The sequence below is a fragment of the Brienomyrus brachyistius genome, chromosome 2 (genome assembly GCF_023856365.1).
Source record: "Brienomyrus brachyistius isolate T26 chromosome 2, BBRACH_0.4, whole genome shotgun sequence".
In the NCBI taxonomy this organism is placed as follows: domain Eukaryota; kingdom Metazoa; phylum Chordata; class Actinopteri; order Osteoglossiformes; family Mormyridae; genus Brienomyrus; species Brienomyrus brachyistius.
In genome coordinates this window covers 30239391-30257365 of record NC_064534.1, presented here as the reverse complement: position 1 = coordinate 30257365, position 17975 = coordinate 30239391, and the positions used below count along the sequence as shown (strand labels likewise).

Here is a 17975-nt window from a genome sequence, read left to right as displayed (position 1 = left end):
CAGCATTGCTCGAGATAAACTGCCGTCGTGTCTGCACCGGATCCCAGCCTTGCTCTGAATAAACCACAGTTGTTTCTGCACCGGATCCCAGCATTGCTCGAGATAAACTGCCGTCATGTCCGCACCGGATCCCAGCCTTGCTCTGGATAAACCACAGTTGTGTCTGCACCAGATCCCAGCCTTGCTCTGAATAAACCACAGTTGTGTCTGCACCGGATCCCAGCCTTGCTCTGAATAAACCACAGTTGTGTCTGCACCGGATCCCAGCATTGCTCTGAATAAACCACAGTTGTGTCTGCACCGGATCCCAGCATTGCTCGAGATAAACTGCCGTCGTGTCTGCACCGGATCCCAGCATTGCTCTGAATAAACCACAGTTGTGTCTGCACCGGATCCCAGCCTTGCTCTGAATAAACCACAGTTGTGTCTGCACCGGATCCCAGCATTGCTCTGAATAAACCACAGTTGTGTCCGCACCGGATCCCAGCATCGCTCGAGATAAACTGCCGTCGTGTCTGCACCGGATCCCAGCATCGCTCGAGATAAACTGCCGTCGTGTCTGCACCGGATCCCAGTCTTGCTCTGAATAAACCACAGTTGTGTCTGCACCGGATCCCAGCATCGCTCGAGATAAACTGCCGTCGTGTCTGCACCGGATCCCAGCATCGCTGGAGATAAACTGCCGTCGTGTCCGCACCGGATCCCAGCATCGCTGGAGATAAACTGCCGTCGTGTCTGCACCGGATCCCAGCATCGCTCTGAATAAACCACAGTTGTGTCTGCACCGGATCCCAGAATTGCTCTGAATAAACCACAGTTGTGTCTGCACCGGATCCCAGCATTGCTCGAGATAAACTGCCGTCGTGTCTGCACCGGATCCCAGCCTTGCTCTGAATAAACCACAGTTGTGTCTGCACCGGATCCCAGCCTTGCTCTGAATAAACCACAGTTGTGTCTGCACCGGATCCCAGCCTTGCTCTGAATAAACCACAGTTGTGTCTGCACCGGATCCCAGAATTGCTCTGAATAAACCACAGTTGTGTCTGCACCGGATCCCAGCATTGCTCGAGATAAACTGCCGTCGTGTCTGCACCGGATCCCAGCCTTGCTCTGAATAAACCACAGTTGTTTCTGCACCGGATCCCAGGCATTGCTCGAGATAAACTGCCGTCATGTCCGCACCGGATCCCAGCCTTGCTCTGGATAAACCACAGTTGTGTCTGCACCGGATCCCAGCCTTGCTCTGAATAAACCACAGTTGTGTCTGCACCGGATCCCAGCCTTGCTCTGAATAAACCACAGTTGTGTCTGCACCGGATCCCAGCATTGCTCTGAATAAACCACAGTTGTGTCTGCACCGGATCCCAGCATTGCTCGAGATAAACTGCCGTCGTGTCTGCACCGGATCCCAGCATTGCTCTGAATAAACCACAGTTGTGTCTGCACCGGATCCCAGCCTTGCTCTGAATAAACCACAGTTGTGTCTGCACCGGATCCCAGCATTGCTCTGAATAAACCACAGTTGTGTCCGCACCGGATCCCAGCATCGCTCGAGATAAACTGCCGTCGTGTCTGCACCGGATCCCAGCATCGCTCGAGATAAACTGCCGGTCGTGTCTGCACCGGATCCAGTCTTGCTCTGAATAAACCACAGTTGTGTCTGCACCGGATCCCAGCATCGCTCGAGATAAACTGCGTCGTGTCTGCACCGGATCCCAGCATCGCTCGAGATAAACTGCCGTCGTGTCTGCACCGGATCCCAGTCTTGCTCTGAATAAACCACAGTTGTGTCTGCACCGGATCCCAGCATCGCTCGAGATAAACTGTCGTGGTGTCCGCACCGGATCCCAGCATCGCTCGAGATAAACTGCCGTCGTGGTCTGCACCGGATCCCAGCCTTGCTCTGAATAAACCACAGTTGTGTCTGCACCGGATCCCAGCATCGCTCGAGATAAACTGTCGTCGTGTCCGCACCAGATTTCGGTACTGCTTGCTATCCCAACTGTTGTATCAGCTCCAGTTAAACTGCTGCCATGCATACGTCTGACGGTACCATGAGGGGAGAAGTGATCCCAGTAGAGATCTGTGCAGTTGGAGTGAATGCCAGCGTTCCAGGATGCAGTCTGGTCCTGGCGGGGACAAGGCAGTTCCCGAGGGGCTCCGAGAGAGACAGGGACATGGTGCAGGACACACACTCACATTCTTGCAATAATGTGGCTTCCCCAGCTCTTATCTGCCAGCAGCCACCCTGAGCGGGTTGCAGAGGGCCATGGGAGCAGCTCTCTGGCTCTGTCTGTGACCCGGCCACTTCTCACACACAGCCATTGGAAGCAATTACTGGCTGGACCCCCCCCACCCCAGGAGAGGCCCCAATCTGATTTACTGTTAATAGCCTCCGACATGCTGCATCAGAGTGGGACCAAGCGCATTAGGACCTCACCACAGGCCACCCTCCCCCTCTGTCCCACTCCTCCTCATCCCTCCATCTCCACAGAAAAGCTGAGGTATCCTCCACATACTCTGAGGACTCGCGATAGCGGCCAAATCCGTCCTGACGCATCATTTGCAGCCAAATGGGGGGGGGGGGGGTTCCTCACATTTCAAGGATGAGGTGCTCCTTTCCCAAAAAAAAGGAAAATATTACCGGCATGACTAGAGATGCCGTACAAAGAACTGAAATTAAAAAACCGCCTTCAGTCAGACTGCATATTCGCACATTCATATTCAGTGTGTTGAAAGTAAGGTCGCAACCCCATCCACATTACAAAGAATCGCTGTCATTTAGTGATCTGACTGCTCAGTATGCGCTATAAGTGTTTCACCAGTGTGTTTGCTAAGCTTTTCATTTGAATTCCCCCCCCATGTATGGACAATTACCTCATATTATTCCTGCTTTTATGTTCAACACAGACAGATTCACATCATAATCTGGCACTTTCTGACCATCACATGACAATGGGAGGCAGGAAAGGTGGAGGGCAGCGAGGAGCCAACCGAGTCAGGAAAGATGACAGAAACCAACAGCACGCCGGGAAGGCTGGGGGGCAGCCGAGAGCGAGCCGGGGAAGGCCGGGGGGCAGCAGACAGGGAGCCGGGAAGGCCGGGGGGGCAGCCGAGAGAGAGCCGGGAAGGCCGGGGGCAGCCGACAGGGGACCCGGGAAGGCCGGGGGGGCAGCCGAGGAGAGAGCCGGGAAGGCCGGGGGGCAGCCGACAGGGACCCGGGAAGGCCGGGGGGCAGCCGACAGGGACCCGGGAAGGCGGGGGCAGCCGACAGTGAGTACAAAGTGCTTCTTTCCCGGTTCTTTTTCGGCCACAGTTTACTTCCAGCCCCTGCATTTCGTTACCAGAGCCGACAGGGTTGACCACAGGTCACAAAGCAGCGCTGTAAATCCATCAGAGACTGCGGCAAATTCCTTTATGGGGGGGGGAAGACGGGCCAGCAGGCGGGGCGGGCCTCAGGCCCACAGCGCCATCCTGCTGCCGCAGGGCTGCTGCATTATCAGGACTCTTTTGTTTGTCCCCATTTGTATCTAATGCTTTTGTCAACAGGCCCACAAAAGGCTGAGCAAACAGGCAAGACCAAACACGGGCTCTGATGGTGCCGGCACTAAATCCCACAATTATCCTCCAGCTGCTCGAACACACACATGCGGCATACGCGGAGCACACGCACACATACACACACGCACATACACATACATACATGCACGCTCACAGAGACCTGTACTCATATCTTTGTGGAGACTCTCCATTCATTTCTATGGGAAAAACCCTAATCCCAACAATGACAACCTTGATCTCTACCCAGCCATAACCAAAATACAAGACATTTAGCATTTTTAGTTTTTTAATTGATCTGGTCCACACAATGTAATGTATATCTGACAAGTCAGCACCTGGAGGTAAGCTAAAACCACCGAAGGCCCCACCCCATGCTGTTCGGCAGGATGTGCATGAGGGGGGGCAAAGCCTTCAAAATGGGCCTGTCCTACACACATGTTGTCAACATGGAATGATCTGGGTCACATGCCCTGTGTGAAAAACTGCGTAACGACCCTAAATCGGGCCAGCATGGAGCCAAGGAAGAGCTGGCTAACCCATGCCCGCTATTTATACTCATCATTAAAGACACTGTCACCATTCACCCCAGACCCCCTTCACCTTGCGCACGGCGCCACCTTCTGTGATGCAGGGCAGGGCACTAAAGTCACCTCCTCACCACCCGCCGCAGCTGTGCCTCCTCCCCCCCCCACCTCGGCCGTCACGGATTGCAGGGATTAAAGGAACACGGAGCCGGGGGCGGAGCAGGGGCATCAGGAGAAGCGGATCTCACAACTCAAAGGTAAACAGATCCCCAGTGATGAGGCGGCGTTTCCGCGGAAACCCCTTCCCGCATTTCCTGGGCATATGAATTACAGGCGGATCGAGCAAATGCCGGTGTGTTTACCATCTGGTGACATTTCAGACTGGGGAGTGTCAGCTGCTAGGACAGACCAGGACCCGCATACTACTGTGAGACACACACACACACACACACACACACACAGTAACAGTTCTGGCCCTCTCTTCTTACCACAATGTAATAAAAATGACTAGACCACCTCACAATCCATCCTGAAATGGTTGCCTCACTTCTCACCCTTAGGCATCCATCCATCCATCCATCCATCACCAGGACCTACAGGGTATGTATCAGTTTATCATACTTCCTCTCCTGCCATATCCCAGACTGCCTTGCTCCACAGGGGTCAGGATGTCATCAACCTCAAGGCTTTACAGTTTCCACCTCCACCTCCCATTACCCAGGTCTGATTCCATTCCTGCTGTTTCTGAGGGCTGGGGCGGGGGGGGGGGGGGGGGGGGGGGCACACTAGCGGCCCATCACTGAACTACAAAAAACATGTTCACAAGGGGAGGGTGGGGGCAGATAGGTGCATGGATAATCATCGTTACACCTCCACCCCCTGCCGTCTCATTATTAATCTCTCCAAAGGTTTGACCTGCTGATGCTCACAGCTACACTCACAAAAACATCTGTCTGAGGTCGTCTTCTGGGAATCCGAGTGCAACGACGGTAGGGGTGAGCTGAGGCGGGGTAGCACACGGGGGTTAGCGAGACCCTCCCCGACGACGTAAACAGACGGCCGATACACATCCACAGCAGAAGGACGAAAGGGACACGGGATCTTAGGCAGGAAAGGCAGCTTCCCAGAGACCCTATGGCAAAGATGGCCGCCGCCTTTATGGGCCGGAGGAGGGAGCAGAGGGGACGAACACGTCCAAATAAGGAACAAAAGCCATTATTTATACATTTATCCTGCACTCCGCTTCTTTTTTTCTTTCCATCGGACCAATAAAACCTGCACTAATGCCCAGATTTAGCAGAAAATTTTCTATTCATTTCCCCGGCTGTAGGAGAGAGTAAGCTAATAACATCCCGGCGAGAGTGCTGTCAAGCTAAATCCCTCGCCCTCTGAAAGTCGGCCGGGATAAATCTCACTTCACTTTTCCATTCCGGCAGCCACTTAGGGCGAGGCCTGGGGGAGCAGGGGCTTATCCCGCTCACGCAATGTCACAGACACGGGCCGGGGCGGGCCAATCAGGGCCCGGGAAATAAGAGGAATAAACTAAAGGGATTAATCCGCAGATGTTCATGCATTTCACATACACCGTGCCCTGTGGTCCGTTGCTAGGGCAACGGGAAGGACCACCAGGCGAGGGCTTTGGCGGTTTTTATGAAGTGCGGCTCTGGGAGCTCGGTCCGAGAAGGGAGCAAGGGAACGGCGCTCTGCGATGCCGAGCCCCCTCCCACCGCCGGCCTGCTTTGCTTTTTACCCTGTGTTTAACCCCCCCGCCCGCCCCCTGGGCCAACCGCAGACGGCATGGTGTGGGAGCCGCTAATTTGCCATTGTGCTGGAGTCGGTTCACACGGAACCCCGACGGAAACTACTCCCCAAAATTCACATTGCTGGGGTTTGGCTGTGAGACCCAGGTGTTTTTTTTTTTAGGGGGGGGGGGGGGGGATTCAAGAGCAACTGCTGGAGGTGGACAAATTTGGGGGGGGGAGGACCAGGGAAAGTAGCGGATGTGGAGAACAACTCCCAGAAATCCTGCCGAAAAAAAATGGTTGCGGTGGGACTGGAATTCAGATGAATGAATAAATAAATAAATGAGTGGGATGGGCTGAATTGCCCCCCCCCCCCCCTCCATAGTGAGACAGCCAAGCTAGCGGGCCAGGCTCCCCAGAAGGGGGTGGGTGGATGCAGCCAAGCATGTTCATTCAGGTCCCAGCGGGGCCACCACTGTCAGGGGCCACCATTGTCAGGGGCCACCATTCGGGCAACCTCACAGTCATCATCATGCCCCCCCCCGGGAATCCCGACCACCACTGCGATTGGAGCGCCACCTCTTTTTGGCGGAACAAAGCCTCTTGCAGCTCCATCACCCCCATTGAGAGTGGGGGGGGGGCACATCCAGTTTGCGTGACTCTGTATTAAAACACGTCTGTATCAGCGTGCCAAGCAGATTGCGGCCACCCCATGCGTGCAGAAACGCGCCGGCATATGTGCCCCCCCCCCCCGCATCATTGGCTGTCGCCAAGCACTTCGAATCTGCTTGTGCATTTTTTCCCCGTGTTGCTTTAATGAAAAGACATTCATCATGTGTTCCTTATGGTCGCATATCTAATCTATTACCCATCTAGACATCCAAAACGCCCCTGAAGCATCAGTAACACATCAGTACAGGAAATTGCATCTTTGGGCAATGGGACATGGCTGGGGGATGGGGGGGGGACAGTGGGGTTACAACATGAAGAGCACGACAGAGTTACGAGAGGCGCAGATCAGGCCCCTCCCAGCACTGGAAGCTCAACCAATCAGGGCAGCTTCTATATTGTGAGAATCATGTGTATGTAGGGGTGAGAGGGCAATCCATTGGCCCCCCAGAATTAAGGGGGAATATTAGAGAACACAGAGGACCTGGGGGGGTTTGAATGGGGGTGTCCGGAGGGGTTTAACTCTGACATCCCCTTATAGCATTTCTATATCCAACCCCTCCCCCAAGACCAAACACCTGCCTAAAAGTGATCTGTCTATGTTAAGGGGGTCAGAAGCAGCCAGTCCAGTCCGATCAGCTTCTAGGACACCTCATGGGGGGGGGGGGGGGTGTGTAAGGCAGTGTGGTTGCATGGCTACCAGCATTCTACCACTCCTGCACGTTATTGGACAGTTTATCGTTTCTGATTTTTGCTTTTGCCATTCAAAAAGGGCCGAGTGTCTGTCTGGGGAGTCGACCGCCTCTTCAGCCACCGCATTAAAAAACTCATTTGATCTCATTCCCACTGCTGACAATTAGACTTTTTTTTCCGCTTTCGTATTTTTTTTTGCACGCTACTGCACAGAACGCAAACGAGTCAGGAAGGAGAGCTGCCCGGCAGCCCCGCTACAATGGGGAAGCTGATGCCACACGAACCGAATTAGAACCGACAGCCGCCGGCTCCATCGCCGAAGGTTATCCAGGCTGCGTTTAATAGGCTGACAAAAATCCCCGTCAAGGATTACAGCACAAGCCGGACGGCTGCGGAGGGAGCAGCAATGAGGCACTCATCTAATAAACCACATGGAAAAACACGAATGTACTCCAAAAATACAAATGACAACAAACACGTGTGCTAAACACAGCAGTGGCTATTATTTAAAATATACAGCTGGTAAATGTATCGTTAAATGCATAATTTGAGGTTTAGCACCAAAAAAAAAAAAAAAAAAGATGTAGACAAGAGTATAAAAACCGGCATACGCTGTAAGGTAGGTAACAGCTGGCAGATCTCATTGGCCAATGAAAGTCAGGGTGCCGTGTGATGGGAGGTGCTCCTCACACAGCGGGATGGAGGAAGAGGACAGCACTGCCCAGTCGCGATGAATTCGCCGCTAAGCAGACGTGCCGCACGCTAAGGTCACCTCTGTAAAGGCGCTACACACAGCTAGCCGTGGACCGAGAAGCGACGAGCAGGGGCCATGCGCCACCCAGCTCCACCCACAGCCAACAGCAGCCAATTAGATTGGTGCTTGTTGTCTCGGATCCACAGCAGGGCTGGGGGCAGTGCGGCGGCAAGGCGGACCTCGGCAGAAAGTTCTGTCTGGTCTTGGGTTTCTGAGAGTTGGGGGGTGGGGATTTGTGCAGAAACCTCAGCCCACAGCACTCTGGCCTGGAGCCAGACACCATGCGCACCACGCTACTGACCGCTGCTTTATAGAGCGGTGGCTGATGAGAGCATGTGACGGACTGGGGGGCACAGTGAGAAGCCAGCGTGCTTAATTTAGAAAACAATCAGATTGCAGTGCCTGCTAATTTGGGGGGAGCGCGGCGGGGGTTGCAGCGACTACGGGAAAATAAAAGAATGCTAATCTGCTCATAATGCGCTAATGAGCAAAGGAGAGAGCAGACCAAATGTTTGCTGCGCATAGACACCGCTTAGGGGAGCAATTAAGCGAAGCCACCCGCCACAGCTCGCCCCCCCCACCCGGGCAGAGAGGTGGGGGGGAACGGGGGACAGAGGCATGCGCACCAGCCCATTAGTCGTCATGACGACAGAAGGAGGGGAAGATGGGGTCGCAGCACGGGCAGGGGCTGGGGGATGGGCGATGGGTTGGCGAGCAGGGACAGGTGTATAAGGCAGGTAAATCAGGCCACACACACCCCACCCCCACCTCACACCCCTAACCCCCCAGGGGCAGAAACACATTTGCCCCGAGAACAAAACACTCTGCGCTATTAATCACCCGGCTGTGTTCCTCACACCATGTGACTTATGTACAAATCAGACCCCTCGGCTGCCATTTTATATTTATTGCTTTTTATTTTTTTTTTTATGTGAGGGAACCCTAATCACCTTCCTTCCCCAGACAGCTCCTGGAGGCGGTGGCCATACTGGGGGGGCCCACAGGTGAAGGTTATCAGGCACCAAGAACGTGAAGCCGGCCCTGGGGGCCAGCTGGAGGTGATGCAGCTCGGTATAACTATCACAAACCACAGGGGAGGGGGGCACACAACCCTCACACGATGACGATTATAACAAGCACGCGTTCCCTTCGCACCGCAGAGTCTGTCACGACAAAAGCATCTAGAAGCAAAAAGAGAGGAATACAGCCACAAAAAAACATGCAGTAAAGGTCACGGTCTTCAGCACCACCAGGCTGCGGCTTCCGCTTCCCCGAGGGGCTACAGGCAAAGGCAGCCGGACAGCTCACCACGGGATTAATTACTGGGCCGCCCACTGGTCACACCCACCCTCCACGCCCTGGGTACTGCCGTTACGGCGCTGCCCCCAGGAGGATTGAGGGAGTGGCCGGTGGGCGGAGACACATGCATAAATCGCAGGCGGAGTCGGCCAGAGCAGCAGCCCGGTAATGGTTTGTTTTTCCGCCGCTCGACCTGGGATTAATCCTCCTCGGTGCGGCTCCTGTGTGCCGGCACTGTAAACAAAGACTCCCACGCCGCCGGATGCGGCTAATTTATCAGGCCTACGAGGCCCGTGGCAGCTCACCCTCCTCTCACTGCAGCCGTTATGTTGGCCGTTTGTTTTTAAACCTCTGAAGCTATTGTTTTCAGCCGCTGTATGACTAATAAGGGGGGGGGGGGGGGGGGCATGTGGCTGGCAGCCAATCACGCATCACGAGACATCGTTAGCGGTGACGTTATATCCGTGCGTCTCTGCCACAGGTCCAATTGTTACTAAAAAGGAATCTGTCTCTAATGGCAGGTAACAGCCATTCACTGATGCAGATTATGATCCAGCTCGATTTCCCGGAGCACTGCAAACAGATGTGACCTCTGACCCATGCAATGGTCAGAGCCGCACATTAGCCCCTCCCATACCCCTGCTGGCCCTCAACACCAATCGCAGATAAACAACCAGGCAGAATGGCCGCCAATGAGGACCAATCAGGTGACAAATCCAGAGGTTCAGTCGACCGTGCACATGGGTGTACATAAACCACGACCTGTTTTCACAAGCTGGGCGGCTATGCGGAAACGAACAGACTCTGTGGGGGGTGGGGGGTGTGTCCCGACGGGCAGGCCACAGCATGTTACTGCCTAGGAACAGGCCGGACAAGACTGCCGTGTTCTCTGAGGCGAACATCTACGGATTCCACACTCAACAAATCACAGCAGTGCACAGCTAACACACCTGACCTCAAAGCGGAGTCTAATTACCCAGAATGCAAATCTCTACAGCAACACAAGATTAGGACAAATGAAGCAGCTGAAAGATAGCGTCCATTTAGGCCATCTAAAACACCAAAAACCACACCAGTACTGTTGCCTAAATGACTACCTCATATTAAGTGTACACACTGGCCGCACTGCCTCTACGGACATGTTAAAAACCTCTGCTCCTCACCACCAGACGACCTCGGAGCCAGGCCTGTGGTCCGCTGTCCGCAGAGGGCCGGAGGCATGTGCTCTCATCCTGGCACGCAGGAGGAGCCAGCCCAGCCAGAGGAGACCTATTAGCAGTCCGGTGTTTTTACATCTGTTAATGCAAGCCTTTCCGGCACGCTTCTGAAAAGGTCATGCCAAATTAAGTGGGGCCGAGCGATCCAGCTGCACCCGCTGGAATCTAATGAGCTGCCAAAGCGTGGAGATGGAGGGCAGCCAGGGCCAGCCTCCGGCAGCCGGCGGCTGGAGGCACCAGCAGGGCTCGTTTAGAATGTGGATGGAGGGGAGGGGCGGGCTCTCTGCCACTACGCACACACACCGGGTTTCTCCGGGGTTCATCCCCCAGCCGCAGGGCGGAGGGCCTCCGGGTTCATCCCCTAACCGCAGGGCGGAGGGCCCTCCGGGTTCATCCCCTACCGCAGGACGGAGGGCCTCCGGGTTCATCCCCTACCGCAGGGCGGAGGGCCTCCGGGTTCATCCCCTGCCGCAGGGCGGAGGGCCTCCGGGTTCATCCCCTGCCGCAGGGCGGAGGGCCTCCGGGTTCATCCCCCTACCGCAGGGCGGAGGGGCCTCCGGGTTCATCCCCCTACCGCAGGGGCGTAGGGCCTCCGGGTTCATCCCCAGCCGCAGGGCGGAGGGTCTCCGGGTTCATCCCCTACCGCAGGGCGGAGGGCCTCCGGGTTCATCCCCTACCGCAGGGTCGGAGGGCCTCCGGGTTCATCCCCTACCGCAGGGCGGAGGGCCTCCGGGTTCATCTCCTACCGCAGGGCGGAGGGCCTCCGGGTTCATCCCTACCAAGGTCCTTTACAAAGGCCTTAATGCCAACAGCATCCCTCAGAGCTCATTCCCTACCCCAATATGCACTGTGCCACTCCCCACTCAAATGAAAACTGCAGTTTTAGGCAGCTGTTCATCTTCATCGAGTACATGACTGCGGAGGATTTCTGAAGCGGCGCCGTGGCCAGAGCCTACAGGAAGATGACTGAACAATTCATCGGGAACATGGACTAAAAACATCTCAAAAACATTTGAAAAAACAAAAAATCCATCCTATCCACCTCCCAACCACTTATCCAGTTACAAGGTTATGGGGGGAAAATGAGCTGAATATATTAAAGAATATACATTCGGTTTCATGTCTATGGGACTTAAGGAAAGTCACTGCCTGATAAAATGAAATGTTTTTATTCCATTCAGAAAAATCAGGAGGATGTGTAAGTTTGATTAAATATTAATCAAAAAAACACACACTTACCTTCACGGAGTCTCTGTCTGTTGGTTGGCAGGGAACGCAGACGAAAATTGAAGATTTTGAAGAGACAAAAAGGGAGAAAAGGAATAAAATTACAGAAATGTCAGAAACAAACAAGAAGCTCTCAGTCACGTACACACACACACCACATTGCGTATGGGGGTGATGTTAGCCCACGTGCTCATTCGGAGCCATCCCGGTATCTCAGCGCCAGGGGCTGGCAGAAAGCAACAGGGGGCCATCCCTCTCGAGCAGTTTGCACTGTTGACAAAGGGTCTAGTGTTTCTCCATTAGAATAAACAACCGAAAACATGAACTGTTTGCAAAGCGGGCCGCTAAACACTGACATTCATCCTTACAAAGACTATCCTCGGCAATTAAATGCTGCGCTAATTAGGGGATTTGCATATGCACCAAGTTTTGTTGACTAGAGAGCAGTTTGTTGTTGTGGGGGTTTTTTTTTTTTTTCTTTCCCAGAGTCGATTGTACCATCTGCACTCCACCATTAATTTGCGTCTTCCTCGTTACGTGATCGATCTCACGCCGGCTGGCTCCCTCTCCTTTGGTTTTTATTTCCGCGGTAATTAACCGCTGAGGCGAGACGGAAGGCTCTACAAAGGCCCCGCTATGCTCCGCACCGCACCAGAATGGCAAATTAGCGTCGCGCGCGCACAACCACACGCACACACACACACGCACATACAGCCGCTTTGATTCTCAATCTGCTTGCTGAGCGACTGGCGAAAGAGCTGAGCTTCTGCCACAAAAACAATGCCGCACACGCACAAAGCGAGGACGCGGGTCCGGGCTGACGCGGGAAAGAGAATCATCTCCAGACGGAGTCATTGTTTCTGTGGCGTGTGGCAGCTACGTATTTCTCATGAACATCTTACGCATTTTTTTTGTTACGATAAACCGAGTTCAAACCAGGCTTCCTCTTGCAGGCAGCCCTGATGGAAGTAGAGGGAGGCGTTCTCTCAGCATCAGGATCTTTGCCCAAGCGCAATGGGTATGACGAGGCCATCGGAAGAAGTTGATGTGAGAGCTATCAAAGACGGGGGGCAGTGGTCGGGCAATGAGAAGTGGCGGACAGCGCGTTAATCTCCAGCTCCGGTCTGTCGAGAACGGCCACTCAAACTCTGACACGAGACCATGGGGAAGAGGTTCACGATACTTGGTGACCTCTGACGCCACATGTACGCTCCCTTCACCCAAAGCTTTTCCCAAAAACAGCTAAAGGGGTCTCACGTAGTGTCAACAAACATCTTGGGTTCTTATCAAAGCCAGGATGAGGAACAGAAAGGAAATGGCAAGAAAGAGGAAGAGCATGAAGACGCAGAACGGAATAGGGAGGAAAGAGAAGGAACATGAAGAAACGGGAAGAAAGAGGGAAGACAGGCGGAACAGGGAGGAACAGAAAGAAAGGGGGAAGGAACAGGAAAAAAACAGGAAGGAATGGGAAGGAAAGAGAAGCAATATACAATAATAGGGAGGCAGGGGAAAGGATAGAGAAGGAACAGGAATGGAATGGAGGAATGGAGAAGGAAGAGGTAGGGGATGGGGGAAGTAGCGGGCTGAAAGGAGTACAAGTAAGAGCCATCACCTCTTTGGTGTTCATTGTCATGGTGTTTCTTCTCATCTTTGATTGGCAGCTGCGGGTGGCCGCTGAGGGCACTGGACAGGGCAAGCAGGCTGGCACTGCCTCCCACGGGCGGGAGGGTGGGCGGCTGTAGGCCAGCGGGGTGGGGGGTGAGGGGCACGGGCAGGGCGTGTCCATGAGAGAGGTGCTGAGCCTGGAGCTGCTGCTGCTGTGAGGGAGAGGGGAGATGTTCAACCAGCACACACACCCACACACACACCACCAGCTCACTCACACAGACACACACACACACACACACACGTTTGCAATTATTGCATTGTGGGGACTCTATTCATTTCTATGGGGAAAAAAACGTAATCCCAGTAATGACGACTTTATCCCCTACCCAGCCCTAATCTTAACCATAAGCAAACAAATAGATTTTTATAAGAAAGTTTCTCCTTGAAGGGACTGAAAAGATGGTCCCCACGACAAAACAACAGGGTTTCATCACACTGTGCGGGACCCTAAAAACAAACGGCAATTTACACGAGGCAAAGAATGTTTTTCTAGAGACATTTTCACACGTGGACTCTAGACATTGGGCGTGTCTCAAAATGCGTACTTGACAATACTTGTGTTCTCACTTACATCATCGTCCATTTCCAAATACCAGTCCCAATACTAACAGAAGGTCATGAGGACGGCAAAAATTCTCTAACGTCATTCTTGCTACACCCCAAATATCAATTATGGATCAGTTGCATCCTCACCAAATGAAACCAACCCCATGATTCAATGTGCCCCAAGTTCCTTCTTGGAAGGTTGGAAAGTTCACAAGACCAGTCTTGCTAAGACCACATATACGGTCTTTGCATTCTTGGCATTTAGATTCACCCGATGTCTGAAGAATCAGATCTAGACATTTTTCGGAGTTTCCTGTCTCACACATGTGGCACACAGCCAGAGCGTGTCCGTGTTAGACGCGTTCACACCTACTAGAAATACTCCGGCTGGTTCAGGTGACGGGGGGCGGGTAGATAATGCATGAGGGAGGACATGGCGGCGAAAAGTATGCTGCGGAAATCGAGGTATAATGTTTACAGCACATTTGAAGATGGTGGACGTGGCTTACTGAGAGAGGTTCCCGGATCTCGTCATGTTTCCAAATACCCGTCTTCATTGGGGTCTTCCTCATGTGAAAATGACCCTTCTCCCCCGCCCTCGCCCCCCCCCAGCTGTTTTTATCCTATTGTTTTCATGCCGATGGCATGATAGAAACATCATCGACACGCCCACTCGCTCACAGGAAATTCTCCGGACAATTTCCTGCTCACACATGGGGGTCAACCGAACATTACCCGGACTTTGTACTGGTGACTCGCGGGGTAAAGCCCTTTTTACGTCCGGTGTGACTGATCCAGGCGTTTGCATTCACACATACGGCACGTCTGAGTAACGTTTAGAAAGAAGTTCATGGTGGCAGTGCATGTCTGAAAGGGGCTTAGGAGAATAAGCAGCTAAACACGGGGGGGCATAAATGTGTGAGTGACTGAGGGTGAGGGTGAGAGAGAGAGAAAGGGAGAGAGTACTTTAAAGGGGGGGGGAGATGAATTAATAACCCAGAAACGAAGCTGGTTGCAGCAACCGTTTTAAAGCCCTCCAAGTGTCCTCAGTGGTACTTGAGCAAATTACTAAAGAAAATGTTATGCGGCTCGTCCCGCTGCTCCTGAAGGCCGGCTCAATAATGCAGAAATAATTGGGCACTCTGTGCACGTTTAGTGCTGCCTGAGCGGAGAGCCGGCCCCCGCTCGCCACTCGGCTCGCCGCGTCTGCCTCTTGGTGCTGGCTTGCCGCTGTGGCAGATTTACAGGGGAACGGTGACAGGAGCTGATGGGGGGAGAGGGCACAGGAAGCAGAGGGTCTGACCTCAGAGCAGTAACGACCCCACAGCGGGAAAACTATTTGGGTGGGGGGCTGACGTGGTGGGAGGGACGTTCCTTTCCATGCCTGACATGACATATGTGTTTTGGATAGACTGGGCCGCACCTGTTTACACAGTAGTTACTACATCTGCATAGGCGTGGGGGGGGGGGTGGACTGAAAGAACGCTTGCGTGTTTGTGTGAGGATTGCGCTTGCCTGCATGGAGGATGGGTAGGGGGATCTGGGACTGGGCCTTGCTCTGACAGGTCAGGTGACTGTGGTGGGGTGGGTGGGGGGGGGGGGTGGCTCTGCCATCACAGCCAGCGCTCGTCCCCAGGGTCTGCCACTTATCGTCAGGCCAAAGCCTCCAGCCCCTGGTCCCTCTGTCCCCCCTGATTAAATCACCACCGCATGCTGTGGGTGCCAGATGCGGTCCCCAGAGAGAGCCACCCCCCTCCCAGCCAGAGCGCCCCCCGGGAGCATTAGGCCAGTGACGTGGAGAGCGTGTCCTTCATGGTGCACTGCCCCGCCCCAGTGATGTCCCTCTCCTCCATCCGCTCAGTCCAGACTAAAGGCGGTGAGGGGGGGGGTGGGGGTACACCGGAGCATGATAAATGACATTCCGTGACGTGAGACTCACAGAGAGCCGTCATTTAACAGCGCGAAATGGCGAGGACTTTAAGAGGGATGCTAGTGGTGGGGTCACAGAGGCTGGCTGCAAGCTAGTAGACGCCGCTGTACGGGAGGACGGGGCATCAGGATATGAGGCTCCAATAACGCAGTGCTGACCGAGCATCCTGCTCCATCCAGTGGACATCAGGGCAGGCTCGGCGGCCAGCATGCCGCCCATTCTGTGTCCCGAGCCCTGTTACGGGGCACTGCGCGGGAATCCGGCAGAAGGCCGCCTCGTTGTAAATATGTGCCGCCGCGGCATGGCAATCCAGCAGCACAACCCATCTCCGTCTGAAAAACATGTTACTAAAACAGTAGCAGCCCCCCCCCCCCCGCCCACTCCCACAAGGCGTCACCCGAGAAGCCATTCGCATTAAACTCATCCCGGAAACCAGACGGTCGAAGTATCCGGGCGATAAAGTTCCCACGCCATCATCACATACCGGCGATTAACAGCCATGGTTATCAATCAATCTCCAATTCCCACTTTCCTTTGGTGCGCGTTATCGGGGGGGGGGGGGTTGGGGGTGGGCTCACCTCAGACACTTCTTGTACTCGGGTAACCGGAGACGCTGAATCCTCCATTATCTGCTGCATGCAAGAGTCGCCGCAGCCGGCAAACACAATACGCTCCTGCGACCATCAGGCTAATGGCTATGTGAGGCGTAGCTGAAACGGCAGCCGACAGTGACCCCCTCCGGACGGGTTACCCCCAGTGGGTGCCTAACTTCCTGGGGGCACTGGCCCAGCCCACCGACCGACAACCAGTATCAGCCCTTCATTGGCGGGGGGGGGGGGGGGGTAGCAATCATTTAACCTATCTATGCTTTATAGCAAGCGAGAGATCCAACGACACACATGCAGGATCTGGTAAAGTGACCATCCATCCAACCATCCAGCACGGGGCAGAGGGCCAGAGACCGCTGGAGATGAGTCACCCAATCAGCGATCACCCCTGCCTACCACAGGCCACCAGCTGAGACCACAATAAGTGCATTACCCCCACCCTCGGCAAGGCGGGGCAAACGTTGCGGCTGCGGTTCTTTTCCAGAAGCTTCTAAAATGCGAGGCCAGCTGGATGGCCTCACTGCTGGCACACGTCCCACCCACCCCAGCACCAAAGCATGCCCTCTTTTTGCTGGTATTAGTAATGTTTCTGTAGATCAGTGCGATAAGTTAGGAGTTAAAGCCATTAAAAGCTAATGCCCCCCCTCTCCCCCAGCTCAGAGATTTAAAGTCATTGAATTTTAATATTTCAGCCTGAGCGCTGAGAGCGGGGAGGGCGGGCGGACCTCTCCCAAGCCCCCCTTTTGCACGCAAGCGCTATAATCGCTTTCACCCCCCCCCCCCCCCCATCTCTAACTTTCCTGGGGCGATCATTTCAAAAGCTCTCCACATGGTTAGCTGGCACAGTGATAAGGGTGGTCTTTCTCCGCATTACCCTCACCGGCGATGATTAACGAAAACACCACACAGGTCAGTGTTCTTCCGAATGACCGATGCGTATGACAAAAAACGTACAAGTGTTGGGAGTCCTAGCTGGGGCCTTCGGTCGCCCTCCCACCCCCCCATCAAAAAGCGAGTGCAGCTTCTCGACGTCCCATTAAAATAAGAATCACTTCTCGCTGGCTTATGTCTCAAGGGCAGTGTTAAGCTCTGCCTAGCCTGCCCCAACTGCTAGGGTAACCCTGCCCCCAACCCATGTCACTCATCCCCATAAGCCCCCGCACCTAGGGGGGGTGCTCAAACAACAGGAGAGCGCATGGGTACAGGAAGCACACATGCGCCTCCCTTTGGTGTACCAATCACAACACCATCCACAACACTTCCTGTTGTCCTTTTTAGTCAGTCAATCTCAGGTTGATTTGAGCCGTCCTCGTATTGATCATAGGAGTGCATAGTGTGCATTGGGAACAGTATCGCACACATGCACCCGACCAGGCCACCCACCCACACGCACGCACGCAACAGACCCCCGGCACCTCCACCCCAGCCCGCCCCCCCCCCCCCGTCCCTGCTCCCTGCCGGTCCTCTCATATAGTGCGTTTCAACAAAGCAAAAAAACCAGAATAATTACCACTTCAAAGTGGGTTTGATATGATAA

At 54.2% G+C, this 17975-nt stretch overlaps 1 protein-coding gene across 3 annotated transcripts in view; it reads right to left on the bottom strand.

Annotated features, from left to right (window-relative positions):
- Nucleotides 1-17975, bottom strand: part of LOC125716341 (transducin-like enhancer protein 4) — a 46485-nt gene that overhangs the window by 15059 nt on the left and 13451 nt on the right. For 2 of the 3 annotated variants that reach the window (XM_048988527.1, XM_048988545.1), the window contains exons 7-8: nucleotides 13299-13503; nucleotides 11699-11715 (exon numbers count right to left, since the gene is read on the bottom strand). In XM_048988527.1, coding sequence (XP_048844484.1) covers nucleotides 11699-11715; nucleotides 13299-13503 — 222 coding nt within the window. The remainder of the gene's footprint in view (nucleotides 1-11698; nucleotides 11716-13298; nucleotides 13504-17975) is intronic. The other variant, XM_048988536.1, reaches the window with a different exon arrangement.